This window comes from Parasteatoda tepidariorum, chromosome 5 (genome assembly GCF_982258835.1).
Source record: "Parasteatoda tepidariorum strain Cologne lab strain chromosome 5, Ptep-v5.0, whole genome shotgun sequence".
In the NCBI taxonomy this organism is placed as follows: domain Eukaryota; kingdom Metazoa; phylum Arthropoda; class Arachnida; order Araneae; family Theridiidae; genus Parasteatoda; species Parasteatoda tepidariorum.
This window is the reverse complement of record NC_141759.1, coordinates 6426584-6448655: the sequence shown is the minus strand read 5'-3', so window position 1 is coordinate 6448655 and position 22072 is coordinate 6426584. Positions and strand designations below refer to the sequence as shown.

General features: G+C 30.3%; 1 protein-coding gene across 1 annotated transcript in view; it reads left to right on the top strand.

Moving 5' to 3' along the window:
• Positions 1-22072, top strand: part of LOC122272717 (uncharacterized) — a gene marked incomplete at its 5' end in the record, with an annotated part of 57555 nt that overhangs the window by 31713 nt on the left and 3770 nt on the right. The window contains 1 exon segment of the mRNA XM_087163278.1: positions 562-618. Within this exon segment, the coding sequence (XP_087019404.1) occupies positions 562-616 (55 nt within the window).

Here is a 22072-nt window from a genome sequence, read left to right as displayed (position 1 = left end):
GCATCTCTGTGTATATAAATAAACTATTTTAGTCTGTTCTATATTGCATCAATTTCGTCAAACCATTTTAGTAACGATAATGATACAAAAAAAATTTAATCGAATTTCGAGTCTCCAATAATCTTGGCTTCGCCGGTCTCTCCTATGGTATTGCATACCTGCCAACTTTCACTCTTTCCGAGAATGGATTTTCAGAGTGGTTGTAAAACAATAAACGAAATATAAAATCTGACTCAAAAATATAGTTATATTTTGATTCTATTGAAATTCGCTTGTGCAAGGATTATTATGATTTTATATATTTATTGTAATTATTTATATGTAGTGGTGGTCAGACTCATTTATAATTATCATTATAATTCAAAACGTTAATTGGAATAACCTGAGTATTGCTACCTCTTTAAATATGAAAATAAAATCTTCCGGCGAATTCGGAAGAGTAGGCAGGCATGGTATTGAACGTGTCATTATTTTGAAAACGAATGTGTTGGAATGTATCATAATACATTTATGTTTTAAAAAAATGGTAGTAAGATATTTTCTTTTCTTTCTTTTTTGTAGAAATTTAAAAATTAGCAACTCAAGCATACCATTGCGAAACAGAAATCCATTATAATGGTACGTATGACTGAAATTAATTTCATAAATATGGAATTATGAAAAGTTATGCCGTGAAAACTTACGTCTTCTATAGAATAATACAAAAGGTTCTTTTACGAGAGAAAGTGGTAAAGGGTTTACTTTTTAACCCGTTTTCTCCCGAATTTATAGATTGAAATGATACAAAAAGTGGTTTTATGGAAAAAGTGGTAAAATATATTATACCAGAACCAATAAGAGAATGTAAAAAAACCAATTATAAATTAATTGGTTTTTCTACAGTTAGAGCATTCAAAAAGTCTTTGATAGAGCAAAAAGTACTTGCTTCTTATAATTCTAGATCTAATCAGAAATAACTAAATCATTGTGGTATCTGAGAATCTTTTAATTCACCCAGATAAATGAAAATACTGAAAAAAGTTTCCCACCACAATGAATGTCTTTGAAAAAAGGAACTGCCCTAAATGTATGATGCTGGGCGTTAACCGGTTAATTCAGAGGTAATGTTCTAGCTTAAAGCTACACAGCATATATAGGCCAGCCAACTACTACGCTTCTCGCAAAATATTTTACAGAGTGGTAGACATTCAAAAACCAAAGCTTTCAGAATTTTGGAAATTTGCTAAAGTCTCATCACAAATGTGTTATTACAAAGTGGTTTTTGATATGAACTTTTAAATCATTTATATGTAGTGGTGCGAAAAAATAAGTTGAATAAAAAATAATACATTGAAACATAAATTAATAAATTTTTACTAAAAGCGTAGAAAGTTGGCAGGTATTCTTGCATGAGATTTCTTAAAAGAGTTAAGTTATTTTCGGATCGTTGATATCAAATCGGCATTAAAGCCCAAACCCTGATTTTCAAATTACACTAGAGTGACTTGCAAAGTGTGCCCACCGCTCTGTTACGTAGGGCGTAGTAGGAGTAAGGTAATAATATATTTCAGTTTATGATACAATACGTTAAACTAATGTCTATATATATACGTTACACTAATGTAAAAAAGTTATTTTTTAAAGAACAGACGAATATAGCTAATCCCCTCGTTGCACAATTTTGAGTCGATTTCTCCTTTTTGTGATAAGATCTGTAACAACATTGACTCCATGTTCGACAAGCTAGGGGGAAGGGGAGGCAATTAAAAATGTTTAATGATAGTCTACAGTCAAGGATAGAGACGACTGATGTTACCTTTAAGCAAAAATTCTGTGAGACGATCATCACTTCAAAGTTTACTTAATTAAAAGTTCAACCAATTTCTCGTAAGTCTGAACCTCTGCTGTTTCAATATTCACAAAAGGGTTCAGAACCCATAAACCCATTGAGGCACTTCTAGGGAACAAGACATCTTTAAAACGGTCAGAAAAGTTCATGTGCAAAGAGTCAAGATGTTGACAATTTTCTTGTGCGTCATCAGAGTGAATTTCGCCTGCTTGGCTGAACTCATTCCAACCAAAATCCTGCTTACACGAAATGAGTTTCTTTAGAAAGGCGGAAATAACTGATTTTGAATGAATCAAATTGAGCTCGTTGCCTTGAAGATGTAAATTATCACCCTTAAATTTCACAGATAAATCTGTCAAAGTCTTTCTTAAATTCTAGCAATCTGTCTCTCAGAGCTACATCTCTGTTTTCGAGGAACTCAAGCATAGAGTCGAAAGGATTCCAATACCTATTGAGACAGAAGCTTTTGGAAAGCCAGCGAAGTATCGGCAAGTGATTGAATTCCTTATCGTTTTTTTTCACAACTGTCTGAATAATCAATCGTAGAGAGCATTACAATGAATTTTGTTCACTGCAGATATGGCATATTGCAATGATTGATGCAAATGGTTGCTGAGATTTTCCCCTACTAAATGCTTTCTGTGAATCACGCAGTGAACAGCTAAGACATCTGGTACCTTCCTTTCCAAAAGGGCAATGTCGATCCACCATTGCAGGAGCCTATCAGTGGTGATATACATAATATTCGCAAGAGGAATGTTTTTCTCTTTAAAATAATCTTTGAAAGTATTAAAAATAGATTTACCTTTGATATCTACAATCAAGCTTCTTGCAAAAAGCATCTCTTGAATAATTTTTCCTACCTTCACAAACCGGACATATGCCTACAGTAAAGCCTACATTATCTGGCAACGTTGATTTATCAACTTGAAGGGAAAATTCGTTGAATATCGAACGTTTGCGTAAAGAAATTTCAACGTCTTCAGGCAATTCATCATTTCGTCGCCTCACTATATCGTTGCTTACGGGATATTTTTTTATTACAATGGATGCGACTGGATGGTGTGAAACTGTTTCTAAAATTTCCTTGACAAACGGCAGTATCAACTCTACTCCGATGGTATGAGCTTTCCCAGATTTAGCTATAAATTTTGATATATTATACGAAGCTATTAAACCATCGTCGCATTTTTGTGATGAGGTTGCTAGTAACCCAGAGACCGAAGGTGCCTTCAGAAGCGTGATAGAAGATGTTCATGAAAAATGTCAAATCTTTATTTTGTTTGTCAGAATAAGTTTTTTGCAAATGCTCCTGATAACGGTAAGATTTCATTACCTCATTAGATAAAACTTTATTACAAAGTAAACACATGGGTAGTTGAGAGTTCAACAGTGATTGAACAAATCCCAATTTCAAGTATGTGGCACTGTATTGATGACACCTCTTTTTATTAACCGACATTGTTGGTGGCAGGGGAAAAAACTGTAATGAAGCTAAGAAAAACCAATATAATAAACACGGGTCAAATCAAAAATTCATACTGAAAGCGCAATGACTTCAATTTTCCCCAAATGGCTTGAATAAGTCGAAGGCAAATGGTACAGACTCATGCGCTGAGGTGTGTTGGTTCGAATCGGAGAATAGGTGCCGTATAAGTTCGTTTTATTGCTGGTACAAATGGTTTATCAGATAATCTTTATTTATTATATTAATTTAATTTTTTTCTCTTTAATATTAATTTTAGATTAATTTTATTTATTAAATAAATCTTAATTTAATAATTTTATTTCTAAGTTTTAAATTTGAATGACAAAACATGCTCATCGCCCCCTACCGCCCAAAACATACCCAACGCCCCCCTACTGCCCAAAACAAGTTCACCGCCCCTCAGCATACTCCCAATGTCCCCAGGGGGGCGGTATCGCCCCCGTTGAGAACCAATGATTTAAATCATTTGTATATAGTAGTGTGGAAAAATAAGTTTTAATGAACAAAAAAATAATGCAGTAAACAAATTTATAACAACAAATAAACTTAGCTAACATTAGAATAAATTTTTACAAAAAGCTCAGAAAGTTAGCAGCTATGCATATGATACTTTCTATGGCGTATCATATAAAATGCCACTTAATTGCTTTTATCTCGTAACATGGGTGAAAGCCCTTATATAGCAAGACGGAAAAGAGAAAAACCTGGTACGTAAAACATTTCATTCCAGCATTTTTTTCGAAAAAAATGAAATATCTGTAACTATCAAGATTTCTTTTATAATTCTGGCATATATATAAAACTGCTTCTTTTCCAAGATAAAGTAGATATTGTTGAAAAATTTAAAAAAAGAATAAGTAAACTCCTCCCCAAAACTAGCTATAACTGAAATGGTTTTACTACCAGTCTTTCCTCTTTTCCGTCTCGCTCTCACCCCTGTCTCGTAATTACTCTTTCAAAGTGTAACTCAAATTATCCTAACTCTTATTTATTTACTAACTACCACTATGAATTTATTAAAACTTTTAAAAAAAGTCTTACCTATTTCTAATTAACATAGCATCTGCCCACAACTTATAGAGCAAGCACTTGTATCATCACAAGAATTATTTACAAAATTACAAATTAAATATTTACTTTTTTATATCTCTCAACCTGGTAGATTTAAAAAATAAAATTTAACTTTTATAGGGAAATAAAGTTTTCTCTTGGGAAGAATTTTATCAATCATAATTAATTTGAATCTAAATTTTTATAAGTTCAGTAAAAAACGTTTTTTTTTTTTTTTAAATCCGTAAATTCTTTGCTACTCCTAAATAACGATTTTATAAAGATAGTAATTTTCAATTTTTCGCAAAAATAACACGATTCGTAATTGTTTCTTGCTTTGCTATTCAAAAAGAACGAAAGGAGTTTCTCTTAGACCCATTAAGAAATATAAAATATATTTCACCAATCAAATATCTTCTCTTTTTGCATCCTGAAATTGTTGCCTTCAAATCCTCTAATTTTCTTCACTTTTTGCATCCTCCATATTTTTTGGGTGTAAAATTGTTTTTTTTTTTTTTTTTTTTTTTTTTTTTTCGTTTTACAACAAATATGAAGGTGGTGTAAAAATAGTGATCACACTAATAACTACACTGGGGAATAATTTTTTGTTGCATTTATACAAGTACAATGTTGATGTAGATATTTCAATTCTGAAAATACTTTTGCTCTGATGGTTACGGAGTCTTTGCAAAATGATATTTTTCAGCTTAGTTTATTTTTTATATGAATGCAGAAAATTATGAAGAACTTATAGGTGTCTATACATGCATATACTTTTGTATGTTCCTTTGAAAATATCAAATGAATAATAACAATGTTCCTTTCGACCAAAAAAAAAAATATTATCTGAATGTATTGCATCATAAACTGGAACGTATTAGAGCCTTCTTTCTACCACTCATTACGCAAAAGAAAAATGGCGACACTAGGCATTCACCTTTAGGAATTGAACGAATTCCAGGCGGAGAATTTATTATTAAATCGGTTTGAAACTCTAGTTTGTAAAGAGAAACCGATTTCCGGTGAAATTTCGAAGTCAAAGAGACGAAAATATCTAAAGGCTTGGTTTCTTAGGACAGGACGCCGTCAGCTGGAAATCAGCGTTAACCTCTGATTGGTCCATTTGTGAGTTTGATAAGTATACGTCATCGAACGCTCATCTTGAACTACAATTGCCGTCCAACTCAACTGCAGTTGGATTACAACGTGACGTTAACCACAGAAGCAATGGCGGACAACATCCAACAGCACAGTGAAACCAGCCAAGATTTTGATTTTGACATTAAACATAGCTTCTTCATTAAACATAGCACTCTTCATTTAGCTCAGCTGCAATGTGTTTTTTCTTGGACAAAGTCATTATTTGTTCTCTAAAACACTGGTCGACACTAACAAAATCAATACAAATTCAAAATAAATATTTGTTTACGTTATTAACGCATGCGCAATGAGAGAAAATGTCTGCGTTGGACCGACTGCACACGCTGAGCTAACAAAAAAGTATTTTTATGGCGTCAGCTCTACGTCAACTTTCCGCTGACGCCCAGATCAGGCGCTAGTTCTAAGAAACCAGGCCTTGAGCTAACAAACCAATATTTTGTTGGCGTCAGCGGGACGTTGACGTCCCGCTGACGCCCAGATCAGGCGCTTGTCCTAAGAAACCAGACCTTAAGACCAGTTCCAACAATTCACGAAGCAGAAAACAAACAAAAAATATGCATAAAAAAAATTGTTCCCAAATATAATGAATCTAATAGCAAAGATCTTAATCTTAAGGTCTGGTTTCTTAGGACAAGCGCCTGATCTGGGCGTCAGCGGGACGTCAACGTCCCGCTGACGCCAGCAAAATACTGGTTTGTTAGCTCAAGGCCTGGTTTCTTAGAACTAGCGCCTGATCTGGGCGTCAGCGGAAAGTTGACGTAGAGCTGACGTCAGAAAAATACTTTTTTGTTAACTCAGCGTGAGCAGTCGGTCCAACGCAGACATTATCTCTCATTGCGCATGCGTTAATAACGTAAACAAATATTTATTTTGAATTTGTATTGATTTTGTTATTGTCGACCAGTGTCTTAGAGCACAAATAATGACTTTGTCCAAGAAAAAACACATTATAGCTGAGCTAAATGAAGAGTGCTATGTTTAATTAAGAAGTTATGTTTAATGTCAAAATCAAAATCTTGGCTGATTTCAATGTACTGCTGGATGTTGTCCGTCATTGCTTCTGTGGTTAACGTCACGTTGTAATCCAATTGCAGTTGAGTTGGACGGCAATTGTAGTTCAAGATGAGCGTTCGATGACGTATACTATCAAACTCACAAATGGACCAATCAGAGGTTAGCGCTGATTTCCAGCTGACGGCGTCCTGTCCTAAGAAACCAGGCCTTTAGCTCCTATATAGCTTGTCTTAAAATATACTTATTTATTTCCGGTATTTTAAGTTCTAATAACTGAATCATGATGTCCACAGCCGAGAAAAAAATTTAAAAAATCTTACCAAATATTCTGGTTTAAAATTATTTAGACAGTAATTGACCCTCTACTTTAGTTAAGACAACATCTGCTCACTACTTACATAACGAGCAAATGCTTTAATTTTCAGACACTAGTGTAAGCTTTGACCCTAATATTTATAATAATTACAAAACTATATTTACTTTTTTATTCTTCTCATACTGGTAGATTTAAAAAAATGAAATTTTTACTTTTATATGGATTTGAAGTTTCCTATTAGGTGAGGTTCTTTTCAATCGTTATTAATATGAGTATATATTTTAGTGAGTTCAGTAGAAAACGTATATTTTTTTTATAATGCTTTAAGAAACACAGCATTTCATTTTTTGCAAAAATACCACTATTCGCATTGCTGTTCGAAGACGACGAAAGGGGTTTCTCTTAGACCCATTAAGAAACTACTGATAAAATACATTTCCACAATCAAATATCTTCCTTTCTTGCATACTGCCATTTTTACCCTCAAATCCTCCTTCACTTCTTGCATCCTGAATTTTTTTTCCTCCAATCCTTTAATTATTAATTAATTTTTTTTCATCCGATTCTCCAAATATCTCCACTTTTTTCATACTCCAATTTTTATTTCTAATCCTATAAATATCTCCACTCCTTGCGTCCTCCAATTTTTTCTTTCTCTCTAATTCTCCAAATATATTTACTTCTTGCCTCCTCCAATTTTCTTGGTGTAAATTTTTTTTCTTGCATAAACAAATGTGTATGCGTTTTAAAAATATTGAACATACTGAAAACTACACCGGGGAATAATTTGTATCTAATCGGAAACTAAAACACATTATGGCCTTCTTCCTACCACTCCTTACGTCGAAGAAAAGTGGGGGCACTAAGTATTCGCTCGAGGGAATTTTAGGAAATCCTGGTGAATAATATATTAATAAATTGGTTAAAGGCAGTAGTTTGCAAAGATAAACTTATTTTCCTAGGAAATTTGAAATCAAAAAGACGAAAGTATCTAAGATCAGTTCCAACAATTCACGAAGCCGAAAAACAATTATAATTAAATAAAAGTTATTCCCCAATATAATTAATCTAAGGACTTAATTTTAACTCCTCTATAGCTTTACTTAAAATATTATTAAATACTATTAAAGGACATTATTAAAGGAGCCGACAAGTGTATAGAATAGGCATTTATATAAACCTATGGGTTTTTTAGACCTGCAAATTCAGAACTAAACTAAAAAAATTCATTTTGAATTCAAACAAAACTAATTTTAGTTTTGAAATTCCCTCACCATTTCCTACTTTGAAATCAGAGATGATAATTGCTCAGCTTCAACAAATGTTTTAATAAATTAAGTAATAAATTACGAATTACGAAAAATAAGGATTATTACGTCCACTTTTTAAAGGTGTCACCATGTGGTAACTAGAATAAAGTTACTTTTTATATGATACATCAATTTTTTTTATATAGAAATGGAAAATTTACTTAAAATGAAAAATACTAAAGTAAGCGAAACTTAAATGTTATTAGAAAAAAGCTTTTTGACAAAGCGGAGCAAGTTGGCATATCAGTGAATAAGGAAAAATTAAGTGCCAGTATATATGCAACAAAATTGTTATTCTCTTGTAATATTTAACATTTTAAGGAAATACAACTCATTTAGTAAAAACTGAAATCCTTCATTGTCATTTACTGTATTTTCCTGAAATTCTTTTGTCTAACAAAACATTTCCAGAGATGCAAACTTTTGTATCGTTTTGTAAAAAGGTATTTTATAAGGGAAACGAATTTTAAGTTATTTTTAGTTTAGTATTCGACCTTTTAAGAAATTTTTCCACCACTTCAATCGAAGTATCAAATTATCAAATAAAATGCAACTTGAATGCTTTTATCTCGTGATTACTTTTTCCAAGAGTAAGTGTAATTATCTTAGCTCTACGATTTAAACATTTAATTTAATACCAATTTAATAGAACTTCACAAAACTCAAACCTCTACTTTTGTTAAGACAGCATCTGCCCACTACTTAGATAACGAGCAATTGCTTTAATTTATATAAAATAATTAAAAAAATATTCAGTTGGTAATAAAGGTAAAGTTATATATTTCCTTTTTCATATCTCTCATACTGGTAGTTCAATCAAAAAATCAAATTTCGATTTATATGAAAATGAAGCTTCCATAAGGTAAGATTTTTACCAATTGTTATTAATATGAATATAGATCTTTGTAAATTCAGTAAAAATCGTATAAAAAAAGTTTTTTTTTTTATTCGTAAATTCTTTGCAACTCCAAAACAGCGCTTTAGTAAAGACAGCGTTTTATTTTTTGCAAAAATAACATTATTCGTAATTGTTTCTCGCATTGCTGTTTGAAGAGGACGAAAGGGGTTTCTCTCAGACCCATTAAGAAACATAAAATACATTTCCTCAATCAAATATCTTCACTTCTTGCATCATGAAATTTTTTTCCCTCCTATTAAAAATAAATATCCATTTATTTTTTTCCTCCCGATCCTCCAAATATATTCATATTTTTCATACTCCAATTTTTCTCTCTAATCCTATAAATATCTTCACTCCTTGCGTCCTCATATTTTTTTTCTCTCTAATTCTCTAAATATATTTACTTCTTGAATCCTCCAATTTTTTTGGTGTAATTTTGTTTTCTTTCACAAACAAATATGTATGCATTTTAAAAATAATGAATATACTAATAACTACACCGGGGAATAATTTGTATGTCATCGTAAACTGTAACTCATTATGGCCTTCCTATTACCAGTCCTTACGTCGAAGAGAACTGGGGACACTAGGTATTCACTCGAATCGTAATGACCACAACCGAAAAAAAATTCATAAAAATTCATTCGCCATTGTTGCGTGATTGCAAATATTAACTTCAGCAGTGATGTTAACGTAAATTGAAAGCTGCAATATCGGGCTGAATCGTTTAACTTAACTTGCATCTACTTATACTCCTAAGTTAATTCAGAATTAGAAAAACATACATGATTGCAAGAGCATGAAATAGGTATTACTCACTCAAAACACCAATGAAAATCCGAAAGTTCTACGATCTCTTTAAAGCATAAATTGCAAGGTTTAAAAAAAGAAAATACAATTGAATATTTACTTTTTTATATCTCTCATACTGGTAGATTTAAAAAAATTCAAATTTAGCTTTTATATCGAAATAATGTTTCCTATTCGGTAAGGTTTTAATCAATTGTTTTTAATATGAGAATAGATCTTTGTGAGTTCAGTAAAAAACGTATAAAAATGTTTCGTTTTTATCCGTAAATTCTTTGCCACTCCTAAATAACGCTTTTGTAAAGATAGCAATTTTCAATTATTTGCAAAAATAACACTATTCGTAAATGTTTCTAGCATTGTTCTGACGATTGCTGTTCAAAAAGTACGAAAGGGGATTCTCTTAGATCCATTAAGAAATACGAAATATATTTCCTCAATCAAATATCTTCCCTTCTTGCATGCTGCTATTTTTATCCTCAAATCCTCCTTCACTTCTCGTATCCTGAATTTTTTTCTACCTCCAATCCTTTAATTATCCAATAATTTTTTTCATCCGATCCTCCAAATATCTTCACCTTTTTCATACTCCAATTTTTCCCTCTAATCCTATAAATATCTTCACTCCTTGCGTCCTCCAATTTTTCTCTCTCTAATTCTCCAAATATATTTTACTTCTCACATCCTCCAGTTTTATTGGTGAAAATTTTTTTCCTTCACAAACAAATATGTATGCATTTTAAAAGTAGTGAATATACTATAATAACTACACCGGGGAATAATTTGTATCTCATCGTAAACTGAAATGGCCTTCTTCCCACCACTCCCTACGTCGAATAGAAGTGGGGATACTAAGTATTCTCTTGAAGGAATTTTAGGAAATCCTGGTGAAAAATATATACAGAATACTTAACAGCGATAGAACTTAAACAGAAATCAAACTAGAGATGGCTAATATTTTCAGGAACAGGTATTCTTCACCTGTTATTTTATCATACCTGTTATTAAAATAGCAGGTTACTTTCAAAGGCCTGTTCCAAAATACTAGGCAAAAATTGTAATTCAATTATCTTGAAAAACATTAATTTTTCTGCTTTTTTACGATGTTTAAATTGTTTTTAAGCTATTTTTGTACAGTTTAAAAAAAGAAAAGATCTGATTTTTATTTATATAATTGATACAGGGCCGTCGCCAGTCGTTGCGAGGGACCCTACAAGTTTTCTATTTCAGCAAAATCTTCAAGAAAGTAGATAGCTCTGAAACTAGTTAGATTTTTATTTAAATATTTCAAATAGATATATTTTTTTCCAATTTATTTCCTGAAAATGGACAAAATAAAAATTTTATTCCATTATTATAATTTTTAGAGCTGTTTTAAATCTATTAATTTAACGATTACTTTGCTAAAATCAAATGTTTTTTCGTAGCTTATTTTCTAGAAATGTTTTTATATAGCTTATTTTCTCTAGTTCAATAACTTGCGTTTCTATACAAGGTTTTTATTTATTTATTTTATTTTGCATGGTGCCGCTAGAAATGCAGTCAAGAACCATGCCTAGGCACTCTTGTATGTTTGGGGGAAAAAATTTCTACATTAATATTTATAACAAAAACAGCCTACGAAGCGTAAGGCACTCCACGAATTTTATCTTCCCTGTGTCTTGAATATATATACAAAAAGGACGAAATATAGTTTTGTCACCGAGCCTAAACAATAGGGAATAACTAATAATTTAATATGTAACTGCTTTCTTTTTGTTTAAAGAATAACTAGCAAAAAACTTCGCGATATTTTCTTAATCGTAGAAAGAAAAAATACTTTTCGTGACAACTTTGTCAAATTAATAGAAAAATATGCATCTGCAACAAAAAATACTTGCCATTCTAAACTATCTTTCACATATAAAAAAGTTTAATTTTTTTTCCTTAAACCTGTTGGAACAGGAACATACCTTTTACTCTTTCTGAGAATGGATTTTTCAAGTGGTAGTAAAACAATCACCGAAAAACAATCTTACTCAAAAATATATTAATATTTTAACTCGGTTTAAATCCGCTATCATATAGATTATTATGCTTTTATATGTAGTGGTGGTCAAACTCATTTATAATTATTATTATAATCCGAAAAGTTTAATGGCATGACATGAGTTTCGGTACCACTTTTAATACGAAATTAAAATCTTCCGGGAAAACCGAAAGAATTAGCAGCTCTGCAGGAATTATTTTGTATCGTAACATGCCCACTACTTAGATAACGAGCAATTGCATTCACTTACAGAATTTTCAGAGGAAAACTTCACGCGATTCACAAAATTACAATAAGATATGTACTTTTTTATAACTGTCATACTGGTACTTTTAAAATAATCAAATTTTGATTTTATATGGAAATGAAGTTTGCTATTCGGTAAGGTTTTTACCAATTGTTATTAATATGAGCACAGATCTTAAAGAGTTCAGTAAAAGACGTATAAAAAATGTTTTTTTTATGCGTATATTCTTTGCAACTCGTAAATAACGCTTCAGTAAAGATAGCAATTTATTTTCTGCAAAATTAACACTATTCATAATTGTTCCTCGCATTGCTGTTCGAAGAGGACGACAGAAGTTTCTCTTAGATCCATTAAGAATTATGAAATACATTTCTCAAATCAAATATCTTCACTTCTTTCATGCTGCTATTTTTACCCTATAATCCTCCTTCACTTCTGGCATCCTCAAATTGTTTTCCTCCAGTCCTTTAATTATCCATTAATTTTTTTTATCCGATGCTCCAAATATCTTCACTTTTTTCATACTCCAATTTTTCCCTCTAATCCTATTAATATCTTCACTCCTTGCGTCCTCCAGTTTCTTTTCTATCTAATTCTTCAAATATATTTACTTCCTGCATCCTCCAATTTTTTTAGTGTAATTTTTTTTCTTTTATATGCAAATGTGTATGCATTTTAGAAGTAGTGAACATACTAATAACTACACCAGGGAATAATTTGCATCTTATCGTAAACTGAAACTCATTATGGCCTTCTTCCTACCACTCCTTACGTCGAAGAGAAGTGGGGACACTAAGTATTCGCTCGGAGGAATTTTAAGAAATTCTGGTGAAGAATATATTATTAAATTGGTTAAAAACAGTAGTTTCATTTTGCAATGAATGTTTGATTAAATACTGATTAATATTTTCTTCATATATTTCACTTCCAATCTAATATCTGAAGACTTGATTTTACCTGCGCTATAGCTTTACTTAAAATATACGTATTTAATTCTGGATGCGGTTTTTAAATTTTGAAATCAGAATCATGATGACCACAGCCGAAAAAAAATTTAAAGTCATAACAAATGTTTCTGATCAAAGATCCTGGATTAGAAAGAGTGTTGAGAACTCCTTAGGTCAAATATTGTCCAGTTGGGAAGCCAGAAGCTACACTGAAAATTGGCGATTCTCGCTTCCACTGCGTCACTGTGATGATTTATTCTTTAAATCATAATAAATACGGACGACAATTTAAATTATATTAGACAAAGAAAAATACTGCAATTTTTTTTAATTATGAAGTCCTTTTTCGAACATTTTTTATTTTTATTTTATGGGTGATGCATAAAATTAAATAAACACAAAACATAAAATTATTTCATGAACGCTAAATCTTGTTCCAAAGTTTCATTTTGCAATGAATATTTTATTAAATATTGATTAATATATCCTTCAAAGAGAGCTTTCAGACTTAATTATTAGGAAAAAAACTTTAGTGAATTCGAAACATATAGGTGAGATTGAAAACTATATTCCTTATAATTCTTATTCTTTTACTGCTTTTAAAATAATTTAACATAATAGATTTCTTTTACAGTTCTAAGATATTTTCGCATCGTTGATTTCAAATCAGCAATATAGTCCAAGCAGCAATTTTTTAAATTACGTTAGAGTGACTTGCTAAGTGTCCCTACAGCTCTGGTACGTAGGGCATGGTACGAACCAAGTAATAATATATTTCAGTTTATGATGCAATTCGTTAAACTAATATCTTAAGAATTATTTTCAAAATAATAGACAAGTATACATACATACATACTAAAGAAAGAAACTAACTTTCCGAACAAAATTAATTTCTGATCTGTCATCCCCTCAACCGAATGAGCTAAGATCTAGTTCTTGTACATATGCAACTAAAAAATGGTTCCAAAAATTTATGGTACGAATTGTTGTAATCTGTGTTTCGAAAATTTATGATTTGATATATTAAGGTTACATGCTTTTAGACATTATTAAAGGAGCCGACAAGTGTATGGAATAGGCATTTATATAAAGCTTTGCGTTTTTTTTTAGAACTGTGCATTCAGACATGAAATAAACTAAAAGATGTCTCTTTGAATCCAAACAAAACTCATTTTAGTTTTGAACTTCCCTCACCTTTTCCTACTTTTAATTCAGATATGACAACTGCTCAGATTCAGCAAAAGTTTTAATAAATGAATAACAAATTAAGTAGTAAATTACGAAGAGTAAGGATAATTACGTCCACTCTTAAAAAGTGTCACTGTAAAGCAACTAGAATAAATGAAAAATACTAAAGTAAGCATAACTTAAATTAAGCATAACTAAAGTAAGTATAACCCCTATGGCATTTAACTTGTTAAAAGTGTCACCATTAAGTAACTACAGTAAAGTTGCATTTTATAACTTTAAATTTTTTTGTGTATAATGCTGGAAAATTTATTTAAAATGAAAAATGCTAAAGTAAGCATAACTTAAATTTTATTAGAAAACAACTTTTTTTACAAAGCGGAGCAAGTTTGGCATATGTGTGAATTAGGAAAAATTAAGTGCCGGTATACATGCAACAAATAATTTGTTCTCTAGTAATATTTTATATTTTAAAGAAATGCAGCTCATGTTGTAAAAACTGAAATCTTCTGATGTCATTTTCAGTAATTTTCCTGAAATTCATCTGTCTGACAAAACATTTCCAGAGATGCCAACTTTTGTATCGTCTTGTAAAAAGGTATATTATAAGGGAAACGAAATTTAAGTTATTTTTAGTTTAGTATTCTACCTTTTAAGAAATCTTTCCGCCATTCCACATTGAAGTATCATATAAAATGCAACTTTAATGCTTTCACCTCGTGGTTACTTTTTCAAAGCGCAAGTGTAATTATATTAGCTCTACGATTTATAACATTTAATTTGCTACCAATTTAATAGAATTTAGACAGAAATCGAATCTACTTTAGTTAAGACAGCATTTGCCGCCTATTTAGATAATGGGCAATTGCTTTAATTTTTGGATATAATTAACTTAACATAAAGCTAAAATATAAATTATTACAATTCATATATACTTTTTTATATCTTTGATACTGGTAGATTAAAAATAATTCAAATTTAACTTTTATATGGAAATAAAGTATCCTATTCGGTAACGTTTTTATCAATCGTTATTAACATGAGAATAGATCTTGGTCAGTTCAGTAAAAAAACGTGTAAAAAATGTTTTTTTTATCCGTATATTCTTTGCAACTCCTAAATAACGCTTTTATAAAGATAGTAATTTTCAATTTTTTGCAAAACTTACGCCATTCGTAATTGTTTCTAGCATTTCTGTTCAAAAAGGAGGAAAGGGGTTTCTCTTAGACCCATTAAGAAATATAAAATATATTTCTCCAATCAAATATCTTCATTTCTTGCATCCTGACATTTTTGCCTTCAAATCCTCCTTCACTTCTCGCATCCTGCATTTTTTTCCCTCCAATCCTTTAATTATCCACTAATTTTTTTCATCCGATCTTCCAAATATCTTCACCTTTTTCATACTCCAATTTTTCCAACTAATCCTATAAATATCTTCACTCCTTGCGTCTTCCAATGTTTTTCTCTCTAATTCTCCAAATATATTTACTTCTCTCATCCTCCAGTTTTATTAGTGTAATTTTTTTTCTTTCACTAGCAAATGTGTATGCATTTTGAAAATAGTGAATATACTAATAGCTACACCGGGGAATAATTTGTACCTCATCGTGAACTGAAATGGCCTTCTTCCCACCACTCCTTACGTCGAATAGAAGTGGGGATACTAAGTGTTCTCTTGAGCGAATCTTAAGAAATCCTGGTGAAGAATATATACAGAATACTTAGCATACATAACTATGCCTAGGCACTCTTGTATGTTTGAGGAAAAAAATTTCTACAATAATATTTATAAAAAAAACAGCCTACGAAGCGTAAGGCACTCCACGAATTTTATCCTCCCTGTGTCTTGAATATATATACAAAAAGGACGAAATATAGTTTTGTCACCGAGCCTGAACAATAGGGAATAAAAGAGAAATTAATATGTAACTGCTTTCTTTTTGTTTAAAAAATAACTAGAAAAAAACTTCGCGATATTTTCTTACTCTTAGAAAGAAAAAATACTTTTCCTAACAACATTGTCAAATTAATAGAAACTTATGCATCTGCTACAAAAAACACTTGCCATTTTAATTTTTTTTCCTTAAACTTGTTGGAACATGCCCACTACTTAGAAAACGAGCAATTGATTTAATTTTTAGAATGTTTTGGGGTAAACGCATCAAAGTTAGCAAAATTACAAGAACATATCTACTTTTTTATAACTCTCCTACTGGTAGTTTTATAATAATTAAATTTTGATTATGTATGGAAATGAAGTTTGCTATTCGGTAAGGTTTTTACCAATTGTTGTTAATATGAGCACAGAACTTTCATGCTGCTATTTTTACCCTCTAATGCTCTTTCACTTCTTGCATCCTCAAATTTTTTCCTCCAATCCTTTAATTATCCATTTATTTTTTTTTTCCGATCCTCCAAATATCTTCACTTTTTTCATACTCCAATTTTTCCCTCTAATCTTATAAATATCTTCACTCCTTGCGTCCTCCAATTTTTTTTCTATCTAATTCTCCAAATATATTTACTTCTTGCATCCTCCAATTGTTTTAGTGTAATTTTTACTTCTTTTATAAGCAAATGTGTATGCATTTTAGAAATAATGAACATACTAATAACTACACCGGGGAATAATTTGTATCTTATCGTAAACTGAAACTCATTATGGCCTTCTTCCTACTACTCCTTACGTCGAAGAGAAGTTGGGACAATAAGAACTATCTCGAAGGAATTTTAAGAAATTCTGGCGAAGAATATATTATTAAATTGGTTAAAAACCGTAGCTTGTAAAAATAAACTGATTTTCCCAGGCGAAAATGTCAGAGACGAAAATGTCTAAGATTAGTTCCAACAATTCACAAAGCAGAAAAAAAATATAAATAAATAAAAACCATTCCCCGGTGCAATTACTCTAATATCTAAGGACTTGATTTTACCTGCTCTATCAGTTTACTTAAAATACTTAAAATATAATTATTTAATTCTGGACACGGTTTTTAAGTTATGAAATCAGACTCATGATGACCACAGCCGAATAAAAATTTAAAAAGTCATGACAAATGTTTCTGATCAAGGATCCTGAATTAGAAAGAGTGTTGAGAACTCTTTAGGTCAAATTTTGTCCAGCTGGGTCGCCAGACGCTACACTGAAAATTTACGATTCTCGCTTCCACTGCGTCACAGTGATGATCTATTTTTAAATCATAATAAATTCGGAAGACAATTTAAATTATATTAGACAAAGAAAAACGCTGCTATTTTTTTTTAACTATGAAGTCCTTTTTCGTACATTATTTTTTTATTTTATTGGTGATGCATAAAATTAAATAAATACAAAACATAAAATTATTTCATGAACGTTAAATCTTCTTCCAAAGTTTCAGTTTGCAATGAATGTTTTATTAAATACTTATTAATATATCCTTCATAGAAAGCTTTCATACTTAATTATTAAGAAAAAAAACTTTAGTGAATTCGAAACATATAGGTGAGATTGAAAACTATATGCTTCATTATTCTTATTCTTTTGCTGTTTTTAAAATAATTTAATATAACAGATTTTATTTCATATCTACGATAATTTCGCATCGTTGATTTCAAATCAGCAATATAGTCCAAACAGCGATTTCTTCAAATCACGCTAGAGTGTTTTGTTAATTGTCCCTACAGCTCTGGTACGTAGGACATGGTACGAACCAAGTAATAATATATTTCAGTTTTCGATGCAATTCGTTAAACTAATATCTTAAAAGTTATTTTCAAAATAATGGACAAATATACAAACATGCATACTAAAAAAAAAAATTTAACTTTCCGAACAAAATTAATTTCTGATCTGTCATCCCCTCAACCGAATGAGCTAAGATCTAGTTCTTGTACATATCCAACAAAAAAATGGTTCAAAAAATTTATGGTACGAATTGTTGTAATTTGTGTTTCGAAAATTTATGATTTGATATATTAAGGTTGCATGCTTTTAGACATTATGAAAGGTGCCGACAAGTATATGAAATAGGTATTTATATAAACCTTTACGCTTTTTTAGAACTGTGCATTCAAACATGAAATAAACTAAAAGATGTATCTTTGAATCCAAACAAAACTCATTTTAGTTTTGAACTTCCCTCACTTTTTCCTACTTTTAATTCAGATCTAACAACTGCTCAGATTCTGCAAAAGTTTTAATAAATGAATAACAAATTAAGTAGTAAATTACGAAGAGTAAGGATAATTACGTCCACTCTTTAAAAGTGTCACTGTAAAGCAACTAGAATAAATGAAAAATACTAAAGTAAGCATAACTTAAATTAAGCATAACTAAAGTAAGCATAACCCCTATGGCATTCAACGTGTTAAAAGTGTCACCATGAAGTAACTACAGTAAAGTTGCATTTTATAACTTTAAATTTTTGTGTGTATAGTGCTGGAAAATTTATTTAAAATGAAAAATACTAAAGTAAGCATAACTTAAATTTTATTAGAAAACAACTTTTTGTACAAAGCGGAGCGAGTTTGGCATATGTGTGAATTAGGAAAAATTAAGTGCCGGTATACATGCAAGAAATAATTTGTTCTCTAGTAATATTTTATATTTTAAAGAAATGCAGCTCATGTAGTAAAAATTGAAATCATATGTTGTCATTTTCAGTAATTATCCTGAAATTCTTCTGTGTGACTAAACATTTCCAGAGATGCCAACTTTTGTATCGTCTTGTAAAAAGGTATATTATAAGGGAAACGAAATTTAAGTTATTTTTAGTTTAGTATTCTACCTTTTAAGAAATTTTTCCGCCATTCCACATCGAAGTATCATATAAGATGCAACTTTATTGCTTTTATCTCGTGGATACTTTTTTCAAGTGTAAGTGCAATTATCTTTGTTCTACGATCTATAAAATTTAAATTACTACCAATTGAACCTACTTTTGTTAAAACATTTGCTCACGACTTTCATAGCGAGCAATAGCTTTAATTATTGCTAGATGCATTTTTCGAATCCATAATTAGAGAATTACAAATTTATATTTTTAATTTTTGGTCTTTTACACTGGTAGTTTAAAAAAATCACTTTAAGCTTTAATATGGAAATAAAGTTTCTTATTTGGTAAAGTTTTAATCAATCGTTATTAATATGAGTATAGCTCTTTCTTAGTTCAGTAAAAAACGTATAAAAAATGCATTCTTATTATCCGTAAATTCTTTGCAACTCCAAAATAGTGCTTTTGTAAAGACAGAATTTTTTTTTTTTTGCAAAAATAACACTATTCGTAATTGTTTCTCGCATTGCTGTTTGATGAGGACGAAAGAGTTTTCTCTCAGACCCATTATAAAATATAAAATACATTTCTCAAATCAAATATTCTCACTTTTTGCATGCTGCTATTTTTACCATTAAATCTTCCTTCACTTCTTGCATCCTGAATTTTTTCCCCTCCATTCCTTCAATTATCCATCAATTTTTTTCATCCGATCCTCCAAATATCTCCCCTTTTTCATATTCCAATTTTTCCCTCTAATCCTATAAATATCTTCACTCCTTGCGTCCTCCAATTTTTTCTTTCTTTCTAATTCTCCAAATATATTTACTTCTTGCCTCTTCTAATTTTTTTGGTGTAATTTTTTTCTTCTTTTATGGACAAATGTGTATGCATTTTAAAAATAGTGAACATACTAATAACCACTCCTTGGAAAAACTTGTATCTCATTGTAAACTAAAACGCATTATGGCCCTCCTACAACTCCTTACGTCGAAGAGAAGTGGGGACAATAAGTATTCACTAGAGGGAATTTTACGAAATTCTGGTGAAGAATATATTATTAAGTTGGTTAAAAGCTGTAGTTTGTAAAGATAAGCCAATTTTCCTAGGAAATTTGAAATCAAAGAGGCGGAAATATTAAGATCAGTTCCAACAATTCACGAAGCAGAAAATATTTCTTTTACATAAATAAATAAAAATTATTCCCCAATGCAATGAATCTAATATCTAAGGACTTTATTTTACATCAGGTATAGCTTTACTTAAAATATACTTATTTTATTCTAGACACTGTATTTTAAGCTATAAAATCAGAATGATGATGACCACAACCGAGGAAAATTTGAAAAGTCATGACAAATATTTATGAGTAAAGATCCTGAATTAGAAAGAGTGTTGAGGACTCTTTAGAGCGCACGTGCTGTGGTCAAAGTTTGTACATCTGGGTTGCATACGGCACTGAATTCAAATTACGTTAGACAAAGAAAAGTGCTGATTTCTTTTAGCTATGAAGTGCTTTTTCATACATTTTTTTCATTTTATAACTGATGCATAAAATTAAATAAATACAAAACTTAAAATTATTTCTTGAACGCAAAGTCTTATTCCTAAGTTTCATTTTGCAATGAATGTTTTATTAAATACTAATTATTTCATAGAAAGATTCCTTCATAGAATACTGATTCCTTCATCTATACTTATCCTTCATAGAAAGCTTTGAGACTTAATTATTTGGAGAAAAAAACTTAAGTGAATTCAAAACATATAGGTGCGATTTAAAACTATATGTTTCATTATTTTTATTCTCTTGCTGTTTTCAAAATAATTTAGCATAACAGATTTTTTTACAGATCTAAGATATTTTCTCATCATTAATTTCATATCAGCAATATAGCCCAAGCCAAAAATTTTCAAATTACACTCGAGTGACTTGCTAAGTATCCCCACAGCTCTGGTACGTAGGGAGTGGTAGAACCATGGTGATAATATATTTCAGTTTCTGATGCAATACGTTACACTCATATCTGAAGTGTTACTTTCAAAAGAACAGACAATTATATAAACATAGACAGAGGATATATAAACCTATAGATGTTTCTTCTTAAACCTTTCCATTCCGTCTAAAAATCAAATAAATAAAAATAAAATGAAATGAAAAATAAACTAATTATATCATTTAAAAAAATATTAAACTAGTAAAACTAGCAAAGCTAATTTCAGATTTTAAGTCATTTCCCTCGAATCAGGTAGAATCATGTACACTCACCTGAGAATGTATGCAAAATAAAATTTATTTGATTACTGACGATGCGAAAACCTATGATGCAACCCCCGGGGGTGGACCGGTACCTATCCATGGAACAAATTATGCTGCCTAAGGAACAATGGAACAAATTATGCATAAGGAACAATAAACTATTTCTATTTAATTTAATGTGCTGTATTTCTCTCGGAAGTGTTGGATTTTCCATAGACGAGCGGTTAACCGGGAGCTGAGAAACGTCACCTAAAACGGAACCAATACCATATTATATTTTGAAAGCATACTTAAATACAATGAAATTAAAATTATTAAATCAAAACAACCTGAAATATAAACAATTAACCTGTGGTAAAATTATCTGATCGTTAACCGGTTCACGGCGATAAACTGGATAGAGAAAGCTGCTTTAACCCTTTAAAGGGCCATTTATTTTCAGTAAAGGTAAATTATAGAATTTTCACAAAAAAAATAGTAATTGATAGAAGAAATTAAGCTTATAAAAAATTATAAACTTTTAGAAATTAATGATAAAGAATTATAAGCTTATATAAATTAACAATAAAAAATTATAAGCTTATAGAAATTAATAATAAAAAATTATAAACTTATAGAAATTAATAATAAAAATTATAAGCTTATTGAAATTAATAATATAAATTTAAAAAATTATATAAGCTTTTAAAAAATTAATCTAAATTTTAATGCCATTATTTTTTGGTGGTAAGTATATATACCACGACCTATTAGTAACTTATTGACTTTTAT